Source organism: Lontra canadensis, unplaced genomic scaffold (genome assembly GCF_010015895.1).
Source record: "Lontra canadensis isolate GAN:19392208 unplaced genomic scaffold, GSC_riverotter_1.0 scaffold2, whole genome shotgun sequence".
NCBI lineage: Eukaryota > Metazoa > Chordata > Mammalia > Carnivora > Mustelidae > Lontra > Lontra canadensis.
In genome coordinates this window covers 61220642-61246133 of record NW_022630996.1, presented here as the reverse complement: position 1 = coordinate 61246133, position 25492 = coordinate 61220642, and the positions used below count along the sequence as shown (strand labels likewise).

The window sequence follows — 25492 nt, the reverse complement described above, 5'->3', positions numbered from 1 at the left end:
CGAAACACAGACTGGAATATGAAAAGAGATGAGTACACATTGAGAAAGGCTAGATTAAAGTTAGAAAAAAGGAAAGTGATTTGCTTGGGGCTCTTCCTGGATTTTCTGATGCTCAGACTAGTGATTTGTATTTATCTCTGTCATTCTTCTAGCATTTTACAGTTTGTGCGATACATTATAATAATAAAGTATTATTAATACTTTAATACAATATAATAATTATTAATACAATAATAACTCATTGAAGGCTTTCATGTGTGAGGGCTTTATGTAGGTCTCACCTTTATGATTTTTACCATTTATATATACCACCTGTGCTGTTAATTACCTAATATGTTTCTTTAAATGGTTCACAATGCCATGTTATGATAAGTACCTTATATATGTTTTCCCATCTAATGTTTCCATCCACCTTCAAAGTAAATCTTATCCCTATTCATGTGGATGAGGAAAACAAACCTAAGAGAGTAAATAAAGCACCTCACCTTCAATCCCAGAACTAATACAAGGCAAACGCCAGATTCAAACTTGAGTCTCTTTGACGCTACTGCCCATGAAGATCACTCAGCTTAACAGTACCTGAGGAGTTCACTTTGGTTCCTTTTTCCCAATGATAGAGTGACCCACAGATCTCCTCCTTGCTCATCCTTTATGCATCCCAGAGGCCTATTCCAAGATCCTTTGACCAGATGCCCAGAGTGATCAACACCGAATATGGGGTTTTTCTCTGAAATATAGATTTTTCGATCTTTTTATGAGAAAAGGTTTTTGAAAGGTATCTGTGAAGGCGAAAACAGTTTTTTCTTTACAATTTCTTGCTTCTTTATAAGGACAGTAGATTCTAAAGAGAGTTCTTTGCTTGATAAACTAGTTACTAAATGTGACATTGAATGAGAGGTTTAGAAAACTCAGGATTGTTCCATCTGGTACAAAAGGATGTGGGAGAACGGTGAAGGCCAGGTGCCCAAAAGCTGGAGGTTGTCTTTAGGGAGAAGAGATTGAAAGGGCAAAATATATGACATGTGAGTGCAGTTCTGTATGTCATCTGCCTGGCCACATAGTGCAAACATGAGGACACCTTCAAAGTCGTGCCATTTCTCAGAGCATATTTACATGGCTGTTAATGGAAGGGGCTTTTGAGGAGTGCAAGAGGGGAATATGTTGCTGCCAATCAGGCAGATACTTTATGGAAGAAGCCAAATTGTATAATGGGATTTTTTTAATTTGCCTACACAAAATATGATATCATTTCTTTCTACACAAAGGGCCTCAGGTGGATTTATAATTTTTCAAATGTACCTAAAATTGTTCAGCCATGTGCTACCTAAAATCTGCACTAATACCCAGTATACAGACCACATGTTGAGAAATCTAGCTTGGACAGAGTCTAGAACAAAAATAACTTGCTGGGGCGCCTGGGTGGCTCAGTGGGTTAAAGCCTCTGCCTTCAGCTCAGGTCATGATCCCAGAGTCCTGGAATCAAGCCCCACATCGTGCTCTCTGCTCAGCAAGGAGCCTGCTTCCTCCTCTCTCTCTGCCTGCTTCTCTGCCTACTTGTGATCTCCATCTGTCAAATAAATAAATAAATAACCTTTAAAAAAATAAATAAATAACTTGCTAAAACTTTCCCTATCGAAAAAAAACCATTGTGTATATATCAAATTCAAGAACATAGATAATAAAGTTATCACTTGAAGGAAAGCAAATGCTTTTATTTTTTATTTATTTTGCCTTTGTGGTTTTTTTCTTAGATTTTAGCCTTCATCCTAATAAGGAATATCCCTGGATATGCCCGATCAGTTTATAGCTCATTTTTTGCTTGGTTTGGAAAAATTTCATTAGAGGTTGGTACATTAATATTTTGTTTAATCTTACACAGCCAAGTGTTACGTGTGTGTGTGTGTGTGTGTGTAAATCCAAAATACATTTTTTTAAAAAATCAAAGCTGTGTTCTGTATGGAAATACAGAGAAGAAACTCAACTTTCAATAGCAATAAAGTAGTATATTTCTAAAAGCTTATTTAAATGACTAGACATAGATGACTTTCAAATATTCTTTATATTGTCTTAAGCTTTTAAGCACTAAATTGCTGAGATCAGAAAAGAAAAATAGATTGAAATGAAGTTTATAAAAGATATAAATGAAGTCGAGCTGAAGGGATTTTGATTTGTTCTTCATCTCCATAATTAAATATTACCGGAATTTAGTTTATCAATACTTATCCTAATAAAATTCACCATTATGATTGGAAATTTGGGAAAATTTTTTAACCGTATTACATTTTATATGAAATACTATGACTTATTTAAAACCTTAAAGTAGGTTTAAAAAAAATTCTGAATATTCTTCACTCTATTATTCAAAGTAGAACATTTTAATGAGGAAACAGAACAGATTTTAATCTGTTTAATAAATGATATATTTTAGAGTATAAGATTTATTAAGTTGTCCTTAAAATAGGGAAAATAAATTTTTGAGTTCTTTAATAAATGTTCTATTGTTTTTTTGTCTCATAAGTGAGACTGAATAGAATTTAGAATTATTAACCAAGAATGACTTACCAAGTCATTCAGTAAATAAAAGAATATTTGTTTTGCTATCCCCTTAATATTAGGAGCATGAGCATTTTTATTTAATGAATGAATTTATAATTTGGTATTTCTATTAAAAATATCAAAATTGTATAGTCTCATATTTGAGAGGTAGCTTGCATTTTTCTACTCTCTGATATTTTGAAACAATGTGATGAAAGAACCACATTTGTAACCACATTGAAAGTTATAGGGCAACCCTCTGAGGTCTCTTCCGTCTTCCAGAGCTTTGTAGTATGGCTCAATAAACTTTGCTTTACTGCCCACCACTCTTCAAAAGAAAGAAAAAGAAAGTTGTAGTGGTGTCAACTAATATGTATACTCACATGGAAGTTGCAGTATACTTTAGGAACAGGCAAATGTAGTTGGAAACATTTGGCTGTGCAGAGCAAACTTAAGGATATCATAATGCCTGTATCACTTCCTGTTCATATATCCACATAAGAAATATATTCACAAATATGTGTAAATATGCAGTATGCACATATGTGCACAGACCCACAGTAACTCTTTATTTGGGGTCTAAAGACCAGAGTCCAGAAATCCTTCTGTCAGCTGTCTTCTATGTCATGCAAAAAAGAAAAAAAAATTTAAAAAAAAAAAAATATATATATATGTGTGTGTGTGTGTGTGTGTGTGTGTGTGTGTGTGTGTGTGTTTTCTAGTTGTAAGGTCCATGTGTGATTTCTTGGGGACTTTGAAGCCATGCTTCCACAAGTAGGAGTTCTGAAGAGCAGACTACAGTCAGCTTTTCAGGACCAAGAGTGAAATGGAAGTAAATGGTTTGGAAAAAGCCTTCTAACATGATTATGCTAGTAAATGTTTAAATTAGGCAAAATTGTGATGTAGTCATTGACCCTCTGTATATATCTAACTTTAAATACTCTCCTTCCAGCTCTTTATTTGCCAATATCACATATGGCTGGCCGCCGACACCAGAGGCATCTTGGTACTCATACCTGGAAACCCTATGCTCAACATCATTGTCAGCACTTTCATATTTGTTTGTGTGGCGCACGAAATTTCTCAGATCACTAATGATCTTGCACAGATTATTATTCCTAAAGATAACTCATCTCTCTTGAAAAGGTTGGCATGTATAGCTGCATTTTTCTGTGGACTCCTCATCTTATCGTCGATTCAAGATAAGTCAAGGCATTAGGTTCCTAAAATCCTAAGAAACTTAAAACTCTTCAGGCTAATTTTGTGTCTACCTAGAGGAGAAAAGCGTCTATCTGGAGATATAAATGTATATGTAAATTAAAAACGCTTGTGGCAAGAGGACAGCTCGGTGGCGTCTGTTGAACATGAGTGGTTGTATATATCGGAAAGTACGTCTCCAATGTGAAATACTAAAAACCAGTTGAAGCAGAGTGCATTGTATAGGATTGCATGTGAAACGTCTTTTCTACTGGATCTGTGTATTTCCATTTATAAATGATTTTAAGTTAACACAAAGGCAGGGAAATAATTACCTTTCCAGTAAAAACATAATTTAATTAGCTTAGTGGCACCGCTGAGTGTTTTGATCTTTACTAAATTTGTGGTAATTAGATTGTCTACACCTGTATTCATCATGGAAGTTCCTACTTCACTGAAAACTTTCTTACTCCAGACTGACTGCAGTATTGTTTTCTTACCATATGTGCAATGATGTGGAACGATGAACAGTATGCCTTTAACTTATATGTGTTCACGTGCTGATGTTACCTGTTTTTGACATGGTTTTTCTTCTGGACTGTGGTTTTCAGGTATTCCTAAATCTTTGTACACTTTGTCTCACAGAGTTGTTTTAGGCTCCATGACAGGGTTTTGTCACTGTCGATGTTGTTGTCACTTCTTTTATAAAAAGGCCAAATTTTCTTTCCAGTTGAAACCCTCATCCATTTGTTTCCTTTCCTTAAGCTATACCAGTGTGATACCAGTTACCCTGTGGATCCAATTAATATGTTTTCCTCCAACTAATTAATTTCTGTCTAGTACTTCCAGTGTTTGGAAAGCTCTTTATAATCATTTTGGTATTTCCTATTACCTCCCCTCCCCCCCATTTTTAAAAAAATACATATTTATCAATCTAACTGGTGCAGTGTCGTAAAGATTGAAGCTGTTTTGACTGCGACGTATAACCATAAGTAGAATTTTAAGTAAACCGGTGACTTTGGGCAATATATGTTTTTTGTCTTGTTTTGTTACAAGCTAACTGTTAGAGGTATAAATTTATTTATCTGTTGTACAGATTTGATTATAACGTTTAATGTTTGAAAGATTGCACTTGTTTGCTCTTATTGTGTGTGGGATAAAATATATTTTCTGTTCATGGTATATGAATATATGGAGTAATTTAAACAGTAAATAAACGTTCTGTGGATGCTTATTTTTGTATGGGCAAAGTATCGATTAAACTGTATGTGTCCTTTTTTTAAAAAATCTGGATCCATTCATGATTGGTTCAAATTTCTAATTTATTTCTTCAGCTTGAATTTGCTTTTCCAAACTCTTTGTGCATAGGGAGAGGTCACTGTGATAGTTGAATAAGGAATGATTTAGTTATCAGGGTGTCAGAGGATAATCTGCCTTTCCACCCAGGAAGTTCAAGCACTGTAGTTTATTAGTAGTCTTACTTGAAGATCTTGAAATTTTAATTATTATTTCTTCAGCACTGGATTTATGTGCCAGTGATCTCTTCCCATTAATTGTGGAATAATTCTCAGATAGAAATGTGTGTTCTTTCTTTTTCTCTCTTCTTCTGCCCTTACTTAATCTTTTGACATTTCCCAGATAGACAATTGTAATGATTCATTGCTCTGCCTCCTAGACTGCAGCCTTATAAGTAGAGGATAGTATAGTTATAAATCAAAAACTTCCAAGTACCATAATCACATTATTCTTGCTGGTGTGGCTTGCCAATGAGTAGAGTGCATTTTAATTTAGCTTGTAAGTTTTATCGCCTAAAAAAGATTCTTCCTGATGAAACAATTGAAAAAGAAAGATGACCAGCATTTCTGTTTTTTGGAAGCACTTACGTCTTCCAGTAGTGATGCCCAATGAATATGTTTTCTTTCCTATTCGAATTCAACCTTAAAACTTAACTAGCAAGCCCTTTCTTCATCACGTGCTCTCATTTAATATGCCCCACAGTTTTATTATATATAATAATTGCAAGATAGTCCTTTTGTAATTAAAGTATATTCTGTTCACATTTAATTTTCTTAATGAGTCTTATGGGTAAGAGGTGATTGTGGTAGAAGTTGCCATAAGGATAGCATCTCTTTATGGTATAGGTTTTAATACCCTTTCTGCATTGATTCAGATTCTGACTAGCATTGCTCACTCATACCATTCTTCAGAAAAAGATGTTTAGCAGGATATTTCGACACACTAAAATTGAGATAAAGCCACAGAGGCTCTCTAAACTCAGATTTTCTCTATGGTAGATTGCACTGAGACCTCTACCATCTGATCCCAGAAGGGACTTGCTTGACTCAAACCTACCTCAATCCTTCCGTTTCCTTTGCCACACCTTCCCATTTCTATGGATAGCCAACATAGCCTAAAAATTCATAGCCTTGACCTAAAACCATTCACTGTACCTCTAAGCTAGATCCTATGATTTGTTTTAGGTCCTGGTATAAAATAACATTTGCACCCTGCCATTCCCTTGTAAGGTAAGTTAACCAGTTACAGTTTTAAAGGTGAGTGATTTTTTTCTTCACGAGTGCCTTATGATTTCAAATGTTAGCATAGGAAGCTTGTAAGTATAGTAAAATTTAATGTGTATCTGTGTTTATATTTAATTTTTTTACTAGATTATAATTAATGTAAATAAGTAAACTATAGGACCAAGGGCGGAACCTTCATGTAATGGATACTCAATAAAAGCCAGTTCTCCAAAGAATGTGCAATTTCTAGGACAATGCATGGCTTCCTTTAGATTGTCCCTCCACCTTGAGCTTGGGACTTTTAACAAACCCTGGGAGAGTCAAGTTGGAATTTTATGTTGAGCTGTTAATTACAACACTCATTTTTAGCCTATAAAAATGGCAGTTTCAGGGCGCCTGGGTGGCTCAGTGGGTTAAAGCTGCCTTCAGCTCAGGTCATGATCCCAGGGTCCTGGGATGGAGCCCCCACATCAGGCTCTCTGCTCAGCAGGGAGCCCCCTTCCTCCTCCCTCTCTGCCTGCCTCTCTGCCTGCCTCTCTGCCTACTTGTGATCTCTATCTGTCAAATACATAAATTTTTAAAAATCTTTAAAAAATAAAATAAAATAATGGCAGTTTCATATGACTCAACCTCACTGCTTCCCTTTTGTAAAAGATAACTCAGGTAGTTATCTTCAGAACTTACTTCAGACATTCCAAAAACTAAGTCTGGTTTTATTAAGAGTGATTTTGACGATTGGTGAAAACTTAAAATATGCCCGTTTGAAAAGCTCCATTAAATCTAGATTTGTCTTTCTTCAAATGAAATCCCTTCTAGTGTCTTGTGCAGATTAGAAATATTTTATATATTTTTTTAATTTAAGTTTTTTTTCAGTGATCCAAAATTCAATGTTTATGACCCACACCCAGCGCTTCATGCAATATGTGCCCTCCTTAATACCCACCACCAGGTTCACCCATCCCCCCAAGAAACCCTAAGTTTTTTCTCAGAGTCCACAGTCTCTCATGGTTTGTCGCTGCCTCTGATTTCCCCCAACTCACTTAAAAGTTAGATCTATAAAATTATATAAACAAGAGACTGTTTTCCAAAAGTAGAGTTGATATCATGAACTGTAAAATATCTAATGGTTTAATTAGAAATGACTTACTTGTTTCTTATTTTTAAAATACCATTCCAGAGCATAAAAATGGGATAGATGAACATTTTAAAAAGAAATTTGTGGTTACCTAGAGGTATTTTTGTCTTCCAGAGGGCAAAATCTTCATACTTAAAAGTAATTATTACAATATTTTAAAATTCAGCTAGTTTTATTAGCTTGTATTCCTTATTGAGAAAACATTTGAGAGAATTTTCTAATAATAAAGTCACTAAAAAGAAAACTATTAACAAGACTTTATTTTTTAATTCTAAAGCTGCTGCAGATGGATTTTTAATTCTTTTGCTCTCCATTGCCGAAATAACAAAGCTGGCGTTAACTACTGGTAAAAGCTCTCTCTGTTTATCACCCCATCTCTTCTTAATATGAATTCCAGCCAGGACAATCTTACTATTCCCAAATATCATACTCTTCTTTTGTTCCCACTCTTTTCATCTACCTAAATCCAACTTATTTCAAGAATTAAGAATTTAAGAATTTGAACTCCACCATCTCTGTGAAAACAATACTTTCATTATCTTTTTTAAAAACTATTCTAGCACTAATCTTCAGTAAGGTTACAACTCTAGGGTCAAGAGGGTATTTCTTACGGGTTTAATAAGGAGCTAGACACAAAGTGGACATATAGAGGCTTAACCATCAGCCAAGGGATTCTGGCTTTATTTCTCCCATCTTAAAAACAAAACTCCTCTTTATCTCTTGTGTTCCCAGAGCTACTGCCTCATTTATTTTCTCTTACAGACCCAAGCTGCTCTTGTCAAGATCAACGAGAACCTCCATATTGCCAAATCCAATGATCAGTTCTCAATCTTCACCCTACTTGACCTATAAGTAGTACTTGACACAGTTGATTTACTGCATGCCTGTCCAGCCACCTTCTCTATGCTTCCAGGACATCATCGTCTCCTTCAGTAGCCATTCCTCCAGTCTTGTTCCTTGGGTCTTCTTCACACCGTCAACCTCTAAATTGCAGTCCCCCAAAACTCAGACCTTAGACCTCCACACTCACTTCTTAGAGATATCACCTAGTCACATGTCTTTATTACCTATATTCTGAGGACTACCAAATTTATATTTTCAGTCTAAACCTCTTCTCTACAATTTAGACTCAAATATCCAACTGCCTACTTAACATCTTCATTTGAATATCTAAAACACATATCAAACATAACAAGTCAAAACCAAAACTAAGCTTCCCAATACTGATAACAAAAACACCACAAACTTCCTCTTCTCGGTAAATGGTAGCTACATCCTTCAGCTTGTTCAGATAAACAATTTTAACTCCTCTTTTCTTACACCTTAACATCATAACTTTTAGTACATCTTGGCAGCTTCATTTTCAAAATACATCCATAATTCAGTAATTCAGCCACTTTTCGTCACCTCTGATGTGATCACCAGCTCTTTCCTGGAATACTGTAATGGCTTCTTTTTTTTGCCCCATAGTTATGACCCATTTATACCTTTGCTTACCTATTTTTTTATTTTCTATCCCTCCCCATGAGAACCTGATTTTTCTGAGGACAGGGATTTTTCCGTTTTATTCACCATGGTATCCCCAATTCTTAGAACAATGCCTATTAGTTATTTGCTAGGTGAATTCGTGAACTCCACAAGAAATGGTGTCAAGTGCTAACCCCACTTGAGACAGGTAGGCAGTCATGCAAGGGTGAGGCAGCTGGGAAAAAAACTTTTCCTTAGCCATTTGGACAAGAGGCTAAAGATACACTGTCTTTGACTGTTAGAATGTTGATTTGCATAATGATATTTTAAAAAAAAATGTAACTCACTCATGCAGCCAGGTAAATAGTGACTTGACAGCAGGGTAGGGGTCTTTCTGCCCTCCATTGCAACCGCCTGCGGAACTGAACCCCAGCCATACCATATAGTCTTTTACTCACTGTGGGTCCATCCTGTCATTCCTCATTTTCTTGCTTTATGCTGGGGCCATATGTCAACCGCCATTTTGCCGTTGCACTTACGTGATTATTTTTCTTGTAGTAGAGAATTATTTATTTGGACTCCTATCTCTATTGGAAGTAAGAAAGCCATGTATTTTAAAAAGAGAGAGATATTGTGCTTTTTGTGAAAGTCAAAAATATTCCTCTGTGTTTATTTTAATAGGCAAAATGTAACTGTGTCAAAGAACACAACTTAAAAATTCATTATGAAATAAACTAAGCTAAAACCCACTGCCAGTACTTAGAAACGTATGTGAGTGCCAGTATAAATAAAATAAGATTAATGAATTAAATGAGCCTGACATTTCAACAGGACTTGATTTTAAATAAAAGAAATTTAAAAATAATAATCCTGTGAAATTCAGATATATATTAAGTGAAAAAATTTCATCAAAACATTTAACAGATGGTAACTTTTATGTAAAAGCATATCTACTGAATGTAGCAAAAATTACATGCCCAAAGAAATAAGCAGAAATCACATGCCAAGAAGAAGTAAGCTTTTGAAAATAGGATAATTGGGAAAACTCTTGTCTTCCTCAGTATATCAAGGTACACTAGAGAACTTACAGAAAAATTTATGAAAAGTTCATTTGTGACATTTTCTATTGTAGTTGAGAGTCCAGGTATCAATAATACCACCTACTTGGCTATATTTATGTGTACTTTCAGAGAAAATTCTAAGGTTACCAAGTGATTCAGAACCATACCTATGTCAGATTCATTACTGATCAATTTACTTGAAAAAAAATTAAAGTTTGATATAGGCTAATATTAATATTAATCAAGTTATAATTAATAACATGACAAAATTGGAATACCTGAACTCTGCGTAGACTTTAGGAATAGTGGCCTTAGAATATAAATACTAGTATGCAGATATTTTTCCATGTTCAGAAGTAACAATTATGAAGAATTTGGGAAACTATAAAACTGAATGAAATCACATATCCTTTGTCTCTAAAGGAGTCAAAGGTAAAATTATACTTAGTATCACGATGAAAAACCTGACATTTACATCTTAGTAAAAAGATGGTATCAAGATTCTTATCTCAAGAGAGAAAAATGTCCTAATTAAATTTATTTTCCCTTTTTAAAATTTTCAAATTTAAAATATCCAATTTTATAAATGTTTGTCATATTAAAGGCTTATCATACAGTAAAAACAAAGCTCTATTCAGTATCTGGCAGTTTTGTGGGGTTTTGTTTGTTTTCTTCATTCTTAGCCCTCTTCATAGACCTGTCTGTCATCACAGTAAGTACTTCATTTTGACGATAGCTTTTTCATAAACAAACCAGTTATGTTTTTTGTTTTGTTTTGTTTTGTTTTGTTTTGTTTGACAAGTCATCAGATCAAAGTCCTGCTTATAAAAGGAGTAGATCCTCCTCTGTGAGAATACATGAGGTTGGTTTCAGAAGATAGTTAATGTCTGAAGGGGCAAGATGTGTATCTCTTGCGTAATTCAGGAGAAGAGCAGTGACAGCCAGCTCTGGTCTAGAAAGAGCAAACTAGAACTAAGAAGCCATCTCTTCTTTACTTCCTTCCATCTCATCTTCACCTTTGATAGAAAACATGTAGTTGGGGCACCTGGGTGGCTCAGTGGATTAAGCCTCTGCCTTCTGCTCGGGTCATGATCCCAGGGTCCTGGGATCGAGCCCCGCATCGGGCTCTCTGCTCAGCAGGGAGCCTGTTTCCCCCTCTCTCTCTGCCTGCCTCTCTGCCTACTTGTGATCTCTGTCTGTCAAATAAATAAATAAAATCTTAAAAAAAAAAAGAAAACATGTAGTTGAAATCTGAGGGGCCCAGCACTTTCAAAACACACACACACGGAGGACATGGAGCTGGAGCCCTTTCTCAGAGACTACAAAATTTAACTTGGCACCTATAAAGAAGGAATACATGGACAAGAATAGCCAAGAAAAAACTTTAAATAGACTAATGAGAAGGGTAGAACTTGGACAATTTGATGTTTAGACACATGATTAAGTTTATAGTTATATCAGTGTGGTATAGTAGATACCACAATATATAGATTAATGGACATAATAGCAAACACAGAAACAGATTTTTAATTCAAGAGATACTTGGGTAAGGTAAGAGTTTGATTTCACTTTCTAGGGAAAGGTAGAAATATCCTTTAAATAGCCCCAAGATGATTGCTCAACCATGGGTATGGGAAGAGTACACTCATTCTTACTCTATATACCAGAAGACATTTAAGATGAGTAATGGGTTTAGAGACATAAAATAAGTAGAAAGTGTAAGTGAATATCTCAAGATGAGAAAAGACCCATTAAGAATAAAGCAAAGGATAAAAACAAGAATCGCTTCATCCCGTTACATAAAAATTTAAAACCAATATACCAAAAGACATAAGTAGGAAAAATACAGGCTGGAAATTTTTAGAACATGAGTGTTTGACAGAAAAGTAATATCCTGAGTATATAGAGAGCTTCTGAAATTTAGAAAAAACAAAATATTTTCCAAGTTTCAGTTGGTTCCCGATTAATTCTATACAGAAGGTCACTTCATTCAGCTACCTTGACGTACATTACTCAAATAATTTAGCTTGGAAGAACATCAGGAAATCACAGTACTCAAAGCTAGGCTTTCTATGGATGCTTTTTGGGAGTCAGGGGGTGGGTTTAATGGCCACTATGTCTAGCTATGCCTTCTTTACACATTTTCCAGACTAATATTAATTAAGACTAGGTTATATTGAGCAGAAATTTGGAACCTAATGGCCCATCTGCCTGCATGAGAGTGCATATTCAATGTTGTTTCTTTCCTAAAGAGAATCTTGGCCAAACTCTATAGTATTCCCTCAGAAACTCCTGATCATTAGATTTAAATTTCCCCAAAAGACGTCGCTCCTACACTAGTTCAGTGTCCTACTGAGACCACTTTTTTTCCTAGATCTCTAGAACAGCCTAACTTAATGTATGGGATATGCAGCATTGAATGCCCGGCTACCTAATATCTGTTAGCTATGGGTATGCAGTACAGTATTTATAAAGGAACATTAAGAATTTGCTCTTTGTCACCTACTCAGATCCTTTAAAATGTACCCCAGAGCTAAGTCAGGCAAGTATCTAGCAAAGACCACCTGTACAACATTTTCCCTATGTAACCCTAGAATTTCTCTTTAGTTTGAGGCTGTTGGTCAGCCTTGCAGGACACCCTACAAAACAGTTACATGAAATTCATCATTGTGTCAACTGTAAGAATGTTGTTGATTATGTTACACAATGGTTTCTTTATGTGGACTCTCAAGAGTTATTTCATCCTGGCCCTAGTACTGGAATATTTGTGCTTCTCCTGAACAGTTCATCGGCTACTATCTTACGGACACTGTGAATTGGCTTTACACATTTGCTGATAAAAAAAACTAGAGCCAAGTTTGTGCTTCATCCCTAAAATCAGGGCACTTTAGCCTTCAATATTTTTATTAGCTTCCTTCTCAAATGTTGCAAATCCTTCCCCCAGTTTCCATTTGTCTTTTGTTTTGACTGCTTATAGTTTTTTTGTTTTGTTTTGTTTTGTTTTACATAAAAATGTTCAAGCTCAAAATGTATTGGTCATTTTGATTACTCTATTCCCCTCAAAGCATGAGATTCTGGGGACACCTGTGAAAGGAGAGAGGAAAAGATGGAAATTTGAGCCAGAGGGGCTTCTTCTCGTGTGAAACAAAGTCTCCGGCAGGCTGTGAGATGCCCTTGAGCAAAATGACAGATTCAGAGTTATTCAGAGTTATTCAGAGAGGAATAACCTGGTCAATGGACCCTGGCCCCCCTCATTGCTGGCTGGGAGCAGCCCAGGGAGATTGAGACCTTGACATCAACAGTGAGGCAGATACAACAGTGCCGTATCTGCAGACTGCCTGTTCCCCTCTCAGGTCAGCTTCTCTTACAGGGAGATGGGAACAGGGCACTTCTGCACCTGTCACCACTCACCCCTGGTCTTGGGCACACATCCACACATCTTCAGGGAATTTGTCCTCCATGATTTTCATGGGCCTCTTTCTGAAGATAAGTCTTAACCAGAGCAAAAGACAAGTTACGGTCCATGTCTGTGCTGTGAGCCTTCTAGACACAACCGATGGTCCGATCTCCCTCCTCCAGCATTAGTTCGATTTCCATCCCTCTTGCCCTTAGCTCTGCCGTTCTTGATTGCTTACCTAGAATTGTGATCCGGACTCTCCTTCTGGAAGGGTCACTGAGCTCTTGGTGATCACGCTCATTAGACTGAGGTTGCTGCACGTATTCATTCACAGTCCCAGGAGACCAAGGGAGTAGGAAGCAGAACCTACGTGGATCACCTCGGTTCCACGCACATTTATTTTTTTTTAAGATTTTTTTTTTTTTTTAAAGATTTCATCCATTTACTTGACAGGCGGAGATCACAAGTAGGCAGAGAGGCAGGCAGAGAGAGAGGAGGAAGTAGGCTCCCTGCTGAGCAGAGAGCCCAATGCGGGGCTCCATCCCAGGACCCCGGGATCATGAATCGAGCAGAAGGCAGAGGCTTTAACCCTCTGAGCCACCCAGGCATCCCTCCATGCACATTCTTTACAGCTGTCATCGTGTACAAGCAGCCCTACCTCCCTTTGCTAATCAGGAGCATTTGCCCCTTCCAAAATGGTGACTCTTTTTGTTTCTTGCGTGCTGGACCTCACAATTGATTTTTCTGAAGTGAGATCTGGGCAGCTCACTTCCACGCCCAGCTCAAAGAATGACAAGGGAAGTATTTGCAGTCAATAATAATAATAATAATAATAATAATAAAGAAACTCAGATATTTACAATGAAATTCATGTGCTACATCAAGAGACCAGAAGAAAGAAATGGGAATAGAGTAATTTATATACATAATGTATGTATGTGTATATGTGTGTGTGTGTGTGTGTACATATATATATGAATTCATAATTTGGTGAACATAGAATTTTAAATAAGCAAGGAAAGGAGAGGAAAATACAATTTGATTCCTTTTAAAGGTTTTATTTATTGGGGTGCCTGGGTGGCTCAGTGGGTTAAGCCTCTGCCTTCGGCTCAGGTCGTGATCCCAGGGTTCTGGGATAGAGCCCCACATCGGGCTCTCTGCTCAGCAGGGATCCTGCTTTCCCCTCTCTCTCTCTGCCTGCCTTTCTGCCTGCTTGTGATCTGTCAAATAAATAAAATCTTTTTTTAAAAAAATAAAGGTTTTATTTATTTGAGAGAGAGAAGGAGAGAGAGCACGAGAGGAGAGAGGTCTGCAGGAGAAGGAGAGGTCAGCAGGAGAAGCTGCTCAGCAGTGAGTCTGATGTGTAACTCAACCCCGGAACTCCAGGATCATGACCTGAGCAGAAGGCAGTCACTCAACGAGCCACCCACGTGCCCTACAATTTGATTTTAACTAATCTCTGATACAGAGATAGTTTAAACATATAAATAAAAGAGGAAAGCAAAACGCATACAATCCTAATACTCCTATAAAATAAATATTTCTCTTGGTCGAAAGAAATGCCATAAATAAATAGCGAATTGGAAAAAGTATTTAAAAACCAATAGAACTACTCTTAATATCTGTATATAAAGAAGTCTTACAGTTTTTTTATTTAAACAAGATTTTCTCCAGCTTATGACTAGTTTATAGTTTATGATACCATATAGTACATCACTTCATTCCATTACATTGGACTACATTACATAAATGGTTCAACTTGGAGGATACATCAGGAAGCAACACTGCTCAAAGCTGGTCATTCTATGGGAGCTTTATTGAGTTTTTCCTTTTCCTTTCTTTCTTTTTTTTTTTTAATGTGAGCCATGGGCTTTTGGTTATGCCTTACTTAAACATTTTACAGAACAAAATTATTGAGTCTGTGCTATATGGAGCAGAAATTTGGGTCCTCAATAGTCCATCTGTCTGTGATTAAGAGCCATTTCCAAGTTTTTTCCCGAGGAGCATCTTACCAGGTCATTACTGCCCACAGCGTGGCACTCTGATGGTTCTGATTTTTAATATGCAGAGAAAATGTTTCCCTCACCCTAGTTCCCCTGTCAGCTCATGTTTAAGTTTGTACTTGAAATCAAACAAAACAGCTGCAGTCCAGATATTGTCAGAGGGGGGTTGACATTTTCATATTTTTTCTGACTGTAATTTTTAGTCTTGCTCCTCCCATCCCATTTTATCTTATTTTATTACTCTTTATTGTTGTGATTTATTTTTCTCTTTTCTAACATGCTGCAGTCATCCAGTTTTTCTTTTTCTACTGATTTAAACCTTTTATCCCCTGCATCTACCATTCCAGTGGTTATCTTTAATTCTCTCCTCAGGCTTCTAATATTATCTGATCGGGGTCATGTAAAAAGAACAAGCATATTATTGGAACAAAAATTGCCATGGTCCATCACTTCTCGCATGAAGCATGTGCACACTTCTTTTTTGGCAAGGTGCTAGCCTTGAACATACCAATGGAGTTATAAGGGGAGATCAGAAAGAAGACACCAGAGGATTGGCAAGCGTCTCTCTCAGCATTCTGGTCATCTTTAAAATACCAGGGAAGATATGTGGAGATAACAGAAATAGGAATGTATACTGGCGCCAGCCTGTGTCCTCTAGTTTCCTCTATCAAGGTCAACTGCCTTCACTATAAATCTTTTTATCTGTTTATTTTTGAATAGGAAATAAATTTAGATGATTCAAAAAATCAAAAAATATTAAAGGCAGAGAGTGAAAACTTCTACTTTTCCTCCACCTAGTTCTCAGGACAGCTACCGTGGCTTGTACTTATTAGCTTTTTCTGTATTCTTACGAAGTTCCTTTATATAGTATAAAGAAATAGGAATATACATTCCTACTTTTGCTCTCCTTAACATAAAATATACCATATGATTCAGGTTTGTGTATTTTTTTTCCACTTCATAATATTCCTTGGAGATATTTCCTCATCAATGTATAGTTTCTGCCATTCTTTGTTACCATAGTGTTATGTGACCTTGGGGCTCCTCCGTCAAGCCACCACCCTCTCACTGATCCCTGTGTTGATTCACATTCCCTTTTTAATTAGTTCCAACCAATTACTATTACAAATACTACTATAATATCTATTTACGTGTCATTTTCCACCAATGGGAGTATGTATGTAAGTTCCCCAATATGGGGTTACTGAGTCAGAGGGTATATGCGTTTTTAATTTGGTATTTACAGGAAAATTGCCATCCTTAGGGACCCCAGCAGTTTCTACCCCTGACCAGCAATGCATTTGTGCTTGTCTCCAGCAGCCCCACATCCTCAGGGTGTATCGACTTCCATGTGGTCATATATTTAAAAGCAATTAATATTTCCATTTCTGTGAACACTCTGCTTATACTGTCTGCCCATTTATCTATGGTTGGTCTTTTTCTTGTCAACTCTGGAGAATTCCTTATGTGTTTGGGAGATTAGCCCTGTGTCTATGATATAAGACTCACATACTTGTTCTCAGTCTATCTTTTGCTTTCTTATGGTGTTTTTGCTTTGTGGAAGTTTTTGTTTTTTGTTTTTTGTTTTTTTGCAGAGAGAGAGAGAGAGAGAGAGAGGTTTTGTCAAGCTTTTCATTTATGACTTCTGGGTTTTGAATAGTTTTTGAATAGTTACAGATTTCTTCACTCCAGAATCATAAAGGAAATCACTTGTGTTTTTTTCCATACCTTATGATGGGAGGTAGGAATCCAACTTAATTTTGTTTCAGATGACTACCTATTGCTAATACTATTTATTAAAGAGTCCATCTTTTCCACCATTGACATTACATGCTACCTGTAACACATACTAAATTTATAAATTTGTATGGGACAATTTATGTACTTTTTTACTCTGGATCAATAGCTGTTCATGCAGCAACCTCACACAGTTTTAATTATAGAGGTTTATCGTATATTCTATTATGTCATAGTCTGTTATAATATGGTTTTATATCTAGTGAAAATACTCTATTGCTATTTTTTTAATCAGAGATTTTTAAGCTATTCTTGTTCTTTTTTCTAAATGAAATTTAAAATCAGCTTAGTCTGTTTCCAGAAACCCTGTTAGTATCTATGTTGGAATCACATTCACTTCATAAAGTAATTTAGGATAAACAATATCCTTTGGTTATAGTTTTGGTCCAAAACTAGTATGTTTTGGACCAAATGGAAACTTACGCCTTTCCATTTGCGTAAGTTGTCTTTTACATCAGTTGGGACACATTAAAGTTTCTATTCCAATAAGACTTGCTCTCTTGCAGTTAAGTTCCTTCTTGGATGTTTTCTCTTTTTGATGGCTGCTCTATATAGTGGGTTCTTTTCTATCATTGTAGCTTCTCCTGGTAATTGTTTGTATATGAAGATGTCTCTATATTAAATCCACATCCTCTCTATTCTAAGGAATTTTGTAAAAAGACTTTACTTATTTGAGAGGGAGAGAGAGCACAAGTGGGATGGGGGGTAAGCGGCAGGCGGAAGGAGAGGGAGAAGCAGGCTCCCTGCTGAGCAAGAAGCCCCAGGCCTTATTCCCAGGACCATGATACCAGGACCTGAGCTGAAGTCAGATGCTTAACTCACGAAGCCATCCAGGTGCCCCAGGGAATTTTTTATTACTCATTTGTAATAGTTCGTTCAGTTGATTCTTTAAGATTTCAGATATGCAATCATATCATCTTTAAATATTGATTGTTGGGCCTCCTCCTTTTCTTATTTTCTGCCTCTAATGCTTTTATATTATCTTATTCCGATTTTTTTTTTAATTTTTGAAAAAGTAAGAATTTATTCTTTTATAAACATATATTTTTTTTCCCCAGGGGCGATTTGTTTCTTATTGTCTTTATGTGGTCTTGTCATGAGCCTTCAAAGAAGATATTCCTGATTTAGTCAGAGCGCCTGTAGTGTTCCACAAGGTGGACTGGGTATATCATATTAAGGTAGTAGCAATCAAATATTCATTTAGAGTATTTGGGGGTCAAAATTGGACTTGAGAATTTTGTCAAATGACTTTTCAGCTTCCATGGAGATGATCATCTCATTTTTCTTCTCCAGTCAGTTAACATAATTAAGATATTAAATATTTTATAATATAAAAATACATTAAATATTTTTAAATATTGAAGGTGCATTTGCATCTTTTCATATGCTTACTGGCCATTTGTATCTCTTTGGAGAAATGTCTTTTCGAGTCCTTTGACCGCTCTGAATTGTGCTGTTTGTTTTTGTTGTTGTTAAGTTGTAGGAGTTCTCTACAATTTTGAAAATTAATCCCTATGGCATATAATTTGCTAATGTTTTCTCCCATTCTGTGTACTGTCTTTTCATCTTCTCGATGGTATCCTTTGATGCACAGAAGTCTCTCATTTTAATGAAGTCCATTTTGTCTGTATTTCTAAGAGTTTTATAATTTTAGATATCAGTTCAGGTCTTTGATCCATTTTGTGATCATTTTTATTTTTATAATATTTCTAATTTACAGTAATTGAAAACAAATCAATGACTATGTCTCCAATGCTTCACTCTTTTAAAAACAAGTATCTAGGGGCGCCTGGGTGGGTCAGTGGGTTAAAGCCTCTGCCTTTGGCTCAGGTCATGATCCCAGGATCCTGGGATAGAGCCCCGTATCAGGCTCTCTGCTCAGCAGGGAGCCTGCTTCTTCCTCTCTCTCTGCCTGCCTCTCTGCCTACTTGTGATCTCTGTTCGTCAAATAAATAAATAAAATCTTTAAAAAAAATATTTGTTCAAAAAAAAAAAAAAAACAAGTATCTATCAAATTTGCATGTCACCATTCTATGTTGAGTTGTGGGAGTGGGGCCAGTTACACTTTCAGTATGTGTCTCCATATCAAAAGAAGCCACATTGAAGGAGAAACATCTGAACCTGATGTAAATCACAAGGAAGTACTTTAAGTCTGTTGCCATGTTTGAATGAGAATTTGGAGTCTTGAAAAGAGTCTAGTGTATTTTGTGTGTGGAAAGAACATAAATAATTAGGACCAGTGTGCAGACTATAGTAGATCAATTGCATTATTGCCCCGTATAGTAGGTACCCCACCGTCACAGTCTGCCCCATTATCATATTTTTCTCCCACTCTGATTTAGGACTCAGCCAGTTTACCTGCTTTGGCTAATGGGATATCAGCAAATGTGTCACAGAGAATATTCTGAAAGAAGATGCATGTGTCTGCTAATCTCTAGCATGACTGAGTTATACTCTTCTGTGTTTCTGCCATGCTATGAGAACATGTCAGTGCCAGCCTAATTAAATGAGATAAACTTGGAGGAAACCAAGTTCTCCCATCATCCAAAAAGAGGTCATCCAAGATGATCCAGTAGTTAGCTGGACATAATGAGGAAAGCCAGCTGAGATTAGAAGATACTTCTAATCAAATCCTGTCTAAGTAGTTGACCCATAGGAAACTAAAAACAAAACAAAACCCCCATTATTTGGGCAGGGGAAGTGTTACATAGCCCAGTTGATGCAGATAAATAACATTTCAATAAATAAGTTACATAGCATAATCTATCTAGTTGAAAGATAAACCTTCCATCCCATTTTTTATTTTTAGGTACTTGGCATTTCTTAGAAAATAAACTTAATAGGCTTGTGAGTCACTCTGATGCAGTGTGTGGACATGATAGATCTGAGCTCTTTTCACAAAGACCTTAGGTATCTAATCCATGATTATCATCTATCAAGATGTGGTGTCAATGTACATTGCTCTGTCTCACTGGGAATTCCATGGACAATCAATAAAGAGTTCTATTTCAGTGACCCTGATTTCTTGGCTTGGCCTGGGAGCTCATGATGTCAACATTCAAATCTCTGAATGCAAAGAGGAAGTGATTTTAATTATTCACTTCAGTTTTCCAATCATTTTCAGTGATGAGCTATCACCACCAACAAATCAGGGCATAATTCTATTTACTTTTGAAATGTGTTTGCTCCTCTTTAGGTTTGTCTAAGATAGCCCTGTGTTACACATTCACCTGAAACAAGACCCCTGAACTTCATTATCTTTATTCCATGGCAGACCTTTGAACACTTTGCACTGATATAGACATTACCAAGCATTAGTATACATACTAGTTAACATTTTACTAATATTCTCTGTAGTAGCCAATAAAATTTGTTTTAGAGGCTTGGCACAAACTTATATACACAAAAATTTGGCACATGGCAGTGGAAATTCCTGAGATGGCACATCTACACTGCTCTTTGCCCTAGTAAGAGACGGCCTTTGTAACTAGAAAAAAAGTTCAAAACTGAACTCTTGACTTTATCTTTGAGATATTTTTTGCCCAGACTTCTCAAACTCAGTAAATGGATCAAAAAATAGACCCAGGAACTAAGACCATAACTCTGGAAGTCATCTTGATTCCTCCTTTCCCCCAGATTTCCAATCTGTCAGCAAATCCTATCAATTCTGTGTGTAAAATATTTCTCAAAGACAAACTCTTCTAGCCGTTTCCTCTTCCCCGTTGTATTCCTGAACATTTGCTCTTTTTTCCTCTGCATTAATTTCTTGCCTTTTTATCCATTCTTCATATTTTAGTTAACATGTTATTTTTAAGAATTTTTTGAGATTAATTTCAGATTTGCAAAAACTTTTAAATATAATACCACTATTCATATATAATCAAATTTACCAGATGTTAATATTTTACCACACTTACTTTATCATGTCTATCAATATATCCATTCATCTATGTATACAATTTATTTTCTAAAAAAGCTGAGAATTCCAGTCCAAAATCAAACATTGCATTGGTTGTAATGTCACTTTAGTCTCCTTAAATGTGGAGTTTCTGTCTGTATCTCCATGAGCTCGATACTTTTGAAGAGTAAGGCCAGTTAGTTTGTAGTATATATTTAAGTATTATATAGTAAGATTTAGGTTCAGGGCATGCATTTTTGGCAGGAATACCACAGAAATGGTGGTTCTTATTGGTACATCAGATCAGGAGACACACAAGATCAGTTTGTCCCATTACTGGTGATGGTAGCTTTGATCATTTGGTTGAAGTGTTTTCCAGGTATCTTTACAGTAGAGGGACTGTTTTCCCCATGCCAATGCTAAGGTATAGTGATAAAAACAGGATCTCAAAGAGATATTTGCACATGTTCATTGCTCCATTACTTTTTTTTTTTAAGATTTTATTTATTCATTTAACAGAGAGAGACATATACAGTGAGAGAGAGAGCACAAGCATGGGGAGTGGGAGAAGGAGAAGCAGACTTTCTGCTGAGCAGGGAGCCCGATGTAGGGCTCGATCCCAGGACCCTGAGATCATGACCTGAGCTGAAGGTCAACAACTGAGCCACCCAGGTGCCCCTGCTCCATTACTTTTAATAGCCCAAAGGTAGAAGCAACCCAAATGTCCATTAATAGATAAAGGGATAAAGAAAACGTAATATAGACATACAATTAAATACTATACCACCAAAAAGGAAGGAAATCCTGTCACAAGCTATAATATGGTTGAACCTCAAAGACATTAGGCTAAGTGAAATAAGCCAGTCATGAAGGACAGATACTATATGACTCCCATCATAGGAATTAGCTAAAATAGCCAAAATTGTAGAAACAAAATGTAGAAAGAGGTTTGCCAAGGGCTGGGGAAAGGGAGAGAATAAATCAGTGTTTAGTGGTATATACAGTGTATATAATGGGTTCAATTGAAAGATGAAAAATTTCTAGAGATCTGTTGCACAACATTCATATGTATACTTAAAAATGGTTAAAATGATAAATTTAATGTTATTTTTTTTACCACAATAATAATAAGAAGAAGATGGCCAGAACATTATGGGAAAAAAAGTGTTTATCCTCAGTGGTAATCATTTGTTTACTCATTTATTCATTTATATCAAAATAGTTTCAGGGATCTTGCTTTATCTATAGATTATATTACTGTATTTAGTAATTGTCCCATATTTGACTAGTGTGAGCTAAGCCCCATCTAGCTGGTTCCTGAATACTTTTGATAAATCACCATTACTCTTTTTATTATTTTCTGGGTTCTGGGCTCATCTATCCTTTCTTTTCTGAAGCCCTGTCTCCTAGAAACCAAAATTTGAGTGCTTGGTTTTGTGGAGTATTATTGCTTCTAGGTCCTCTCAGTGGATAGAACTAGGAGATATATTATTCTGTTAGACCAGTTTATTTCAATCTTCTCTCATTTTTTTACCCATTAATTTGCTTTAGGAACACACATGGAACCCCAAATTTAGGTAATAAAAATAAGCTTATTGTATAAACGTCATATAAAAATTAAACATAACATTTACAAAACTAGTAGTATAAGTCTACAGTACATTATTGGAAACTCTTGGGACCACATGTACTTTGGTATTTAATTATTTTCAGATTTCATAAATGTAATACTTACATTATGTAATATACTCAGTAGGGTAAGGGCAATACCATGTAGCAAAATGTTAATGTTTTATAGCAAAGCATCACACCAAGTGGGATTAAGAAAGATAAACTTCATTTTTGTTCTGGTCAGATTCTACCATTAGATAGATTTGCTGTGAACTCTTGAAGAAATTGAAATCTTTGGATTTAGGAATTGCAGATAAGGGATTGTGAACCTATAATCATATGTTTTTCTACAAGAATTTAATGCAATATTTCTCCAAAATTTGTTTATCTAGTTTATTATATCTAGTCCATTTCTTTGTAGTAGCTGTTGTTTTTATTTCCAATTGGAAGTTCTAACTCACAATTGAGGTTATTGGGAATGATAGAACTATTTATTCATGTAATTATATCCTTCATTGTTATATACATCAATTAGTTCATAATCACTAATTACATGTTTTGCCCAGTCCACATGTGTGGCAAAACAATGCTCATGTTTACCACACCATTTCCTCTTCCTAAGTGCACAGGAAGACTATATTTCCCAGCATCCTCAGCAATTACCTTTGGAGAACATGACATTGCCAGATAATAGAGTATAGATGAAAATGAGGGGAGCCATTTTGAAGACAAGCTCTGAAAAACATCCCATGTGACACTTCAACTCTCATTTCCTTTCCCATAGAAATCCTGGATACCATGTGTTCCAGATCATTTGGCATATAGGATGGAGGAAGACTGACCTGTGCTGTGAGTGAATAGTGTTTTATTGTGTTAAGCCACTGTGATTTCACGGATATTTTTGTCATATCAGCACAGCTTACCAAATAATTCTTCCCCAAATAAAAATCCATCCTCTCCTGGCATGAGTTTTTAGCATAGAGCAAAAATTCATCAAGTCATTCTCTTTTAAGTATGACCATCATGTATATCACAAGTTGACTTATAGGTTATGTGTCAATGGTTTTGTCCTACTGCAAATTGAAATGTTAACCAGTAAGTTCAGATGATAGTAATTGCCTTTCAACATTACATACCAATGATATTGTGCAAAATCCAGTAGTGTCCCTTGCTTGATCAAGACATCTGATTAACAGCTTATTTAGCTTTCTTTTCTCACCTTGAGTTTCCATAACATGTCTCAGCTTCCCTGCTCCAGGATTTACTCCAGAGCACTGGGATCTTGTTTGGCCCAGTCACAACAAAAGCCCAGGAGTACAGGAGAGTTAATGCCCCCTGGAGCAATTCAGCTGCAGGATGGTGAGTCCATGGATGAAAATCTAAATCTCTTATCACTTTGAAGGGGAATTCTGAGGTGTATTCTTTTTTTTTTTTTTTTTTAAAGATTTTATTTATTTATTTGAGAGAGAGAATGAGAGAGAGAGAGCATGAGAAGGGGGAGGATCAGAGAGAGAAGCAGATTCCCTATGGACTTGGGAGCCTGATACAGGACTCGATGCTGGGACTCTGGGATCATGACCTGAGCTGAAGGCAGCCACTCAACCAACTGAGCCACCCAGGTGCCCCTCTGAGGTGTATTCTACACAGTTCCTTAGCATATCACCAGTAGAACAGAGTTCTACTTTCTAGAACAAGAGCCAGATCAATAACATACTCTATGTTGGCTTTCCTCCAGAACCTCTTCACCTCCTCAATCTTTCTGCTTTCACATTGTGGCTTCCTGGGATCATGCCCAAATTTATAAACTGTTTTAGGGAAACCAAACTAATTCAAAATTTCTATTGGAGTGCTGTCTTTTGTGAATTTGTTCTATAAAAGCAATCAACTTGATTCACAGTTGATTAGAAAGGAATTACATATTGTTTGAAAATGGTGCAAAAACAAACAATACATTAGTTACTGAGGTGGTAATTAGTAAACAGATTTCTGATTCAATAAAATCCACTTTAAAGATTGACACTTTCCTATTTTGGCTTCTTACATATATATAATATCTTCACCAAAAAAAAAAAAAATCATGTGTTCTAGGACACAGAGACTTCTATATTTGTAAAGGAGCTCTAATCAGCTCTCATTATTATTTTGAACTGAAGGGAAATCTTCAATCCATGCTGGGGATCTGAGCTCTCTAAAAGGGTTGCTGGTGGAGAGGAAGCAAGATTAGGCAAGGAGGTCATCCAACTGCAATGCAAACTTGAGGCTCTCAGCCAACCCACCAGGGAGCTCCAGAGTAAAGATTTCCCATTAGAGGAGTCCTAGGCCCTAGTACTGACACCATGCTCAGCCATGGCAAGAGGGTGGCTGCCCAGGAAAAGTGTTCCTCTGTTCAAAGGACATGGCAGATCCTGAAGGTGCTAATGACTGGCAGCTGGCTGTTAACCATTCTTTTTGGAGCTGAATGGTAAATTCTTCCCTGAAGGAAGATTCAAGCAGCACATCCCCATGGCTGCCACAGTTTTACAAATATAAACACCAGTATGAAAACGACATGGCAAATTACCTAAGATGAACTACAGTCTATTAACTGAATGTAAAGTGAGATGATCTAGTTGGAGTCCAAAATGGCAGAGGAGCAGGAGACCTTAATTTCGTCTGGCCCCAGGAATTCAGCTAGATAGCTATCAAATCATTCTGAACATCTGTGAACTCAATCAGAGATCTAAGAAAAGAATAGCTGCAATGCTACAAATAGAAAAGTGACCACTTTCTGCAAGGTAGGAGGTGCAGAGAAATGAATCCAAGGCAATATATGGGAAGATAGACCATGGGAGGATGGAGCCTCCATTAGCCAGCTACCAGCAAATGATAGGGC

The 25492-nt window shown here is 36.4% G+C and overlaps 1 protein-coding gene and 1 long non-coding RNA gene across 3 annotated transcripts in view; both read left to right on the top strand.

Annotated features, from left to right (window-relative positions):
* Nucleotides 1-5019, top strand: part of CASD1 (CAS1 domain containing 1) — a 55787-nt gene extending 50768 nt beyond the window's left edge. For both annotated transcript variants that reach the window (XM_032874950.1, XM_032874960.1), the window contains 2 exons: nucleotides 1752-1844; nucleotides 3488-5019. In XM_032874950.1, the coding sequence (XP_032730841.1) occupies nucleotides 1752-1844; nucleotides 3488-3754 (360 nt within the window). In that variant the 3' untranslated portion in view covers nucleotides 3755-5019. The remainder of the gene's footprint in view (nucleotides 1-1751; nucleotides 1845-3487) is intronic.
* Nucleotides 5020-6097: 1078 nt separating this feature from the next.
* On the top strand, nucleotides 6098-24453 carry LOC116877891. Its single transcript, XR_004384736.1, has 3 exons — nucleotides 6098-6257; nucleotides 23405-24034; nucleotides 24253-24453. It is a non-coding gene; the product is annotated as an uncharacterized LOC116877891 (long non-coding RNA).
* Nucleotides 24454-25492: the final 1039 nt, after the last annotated feature.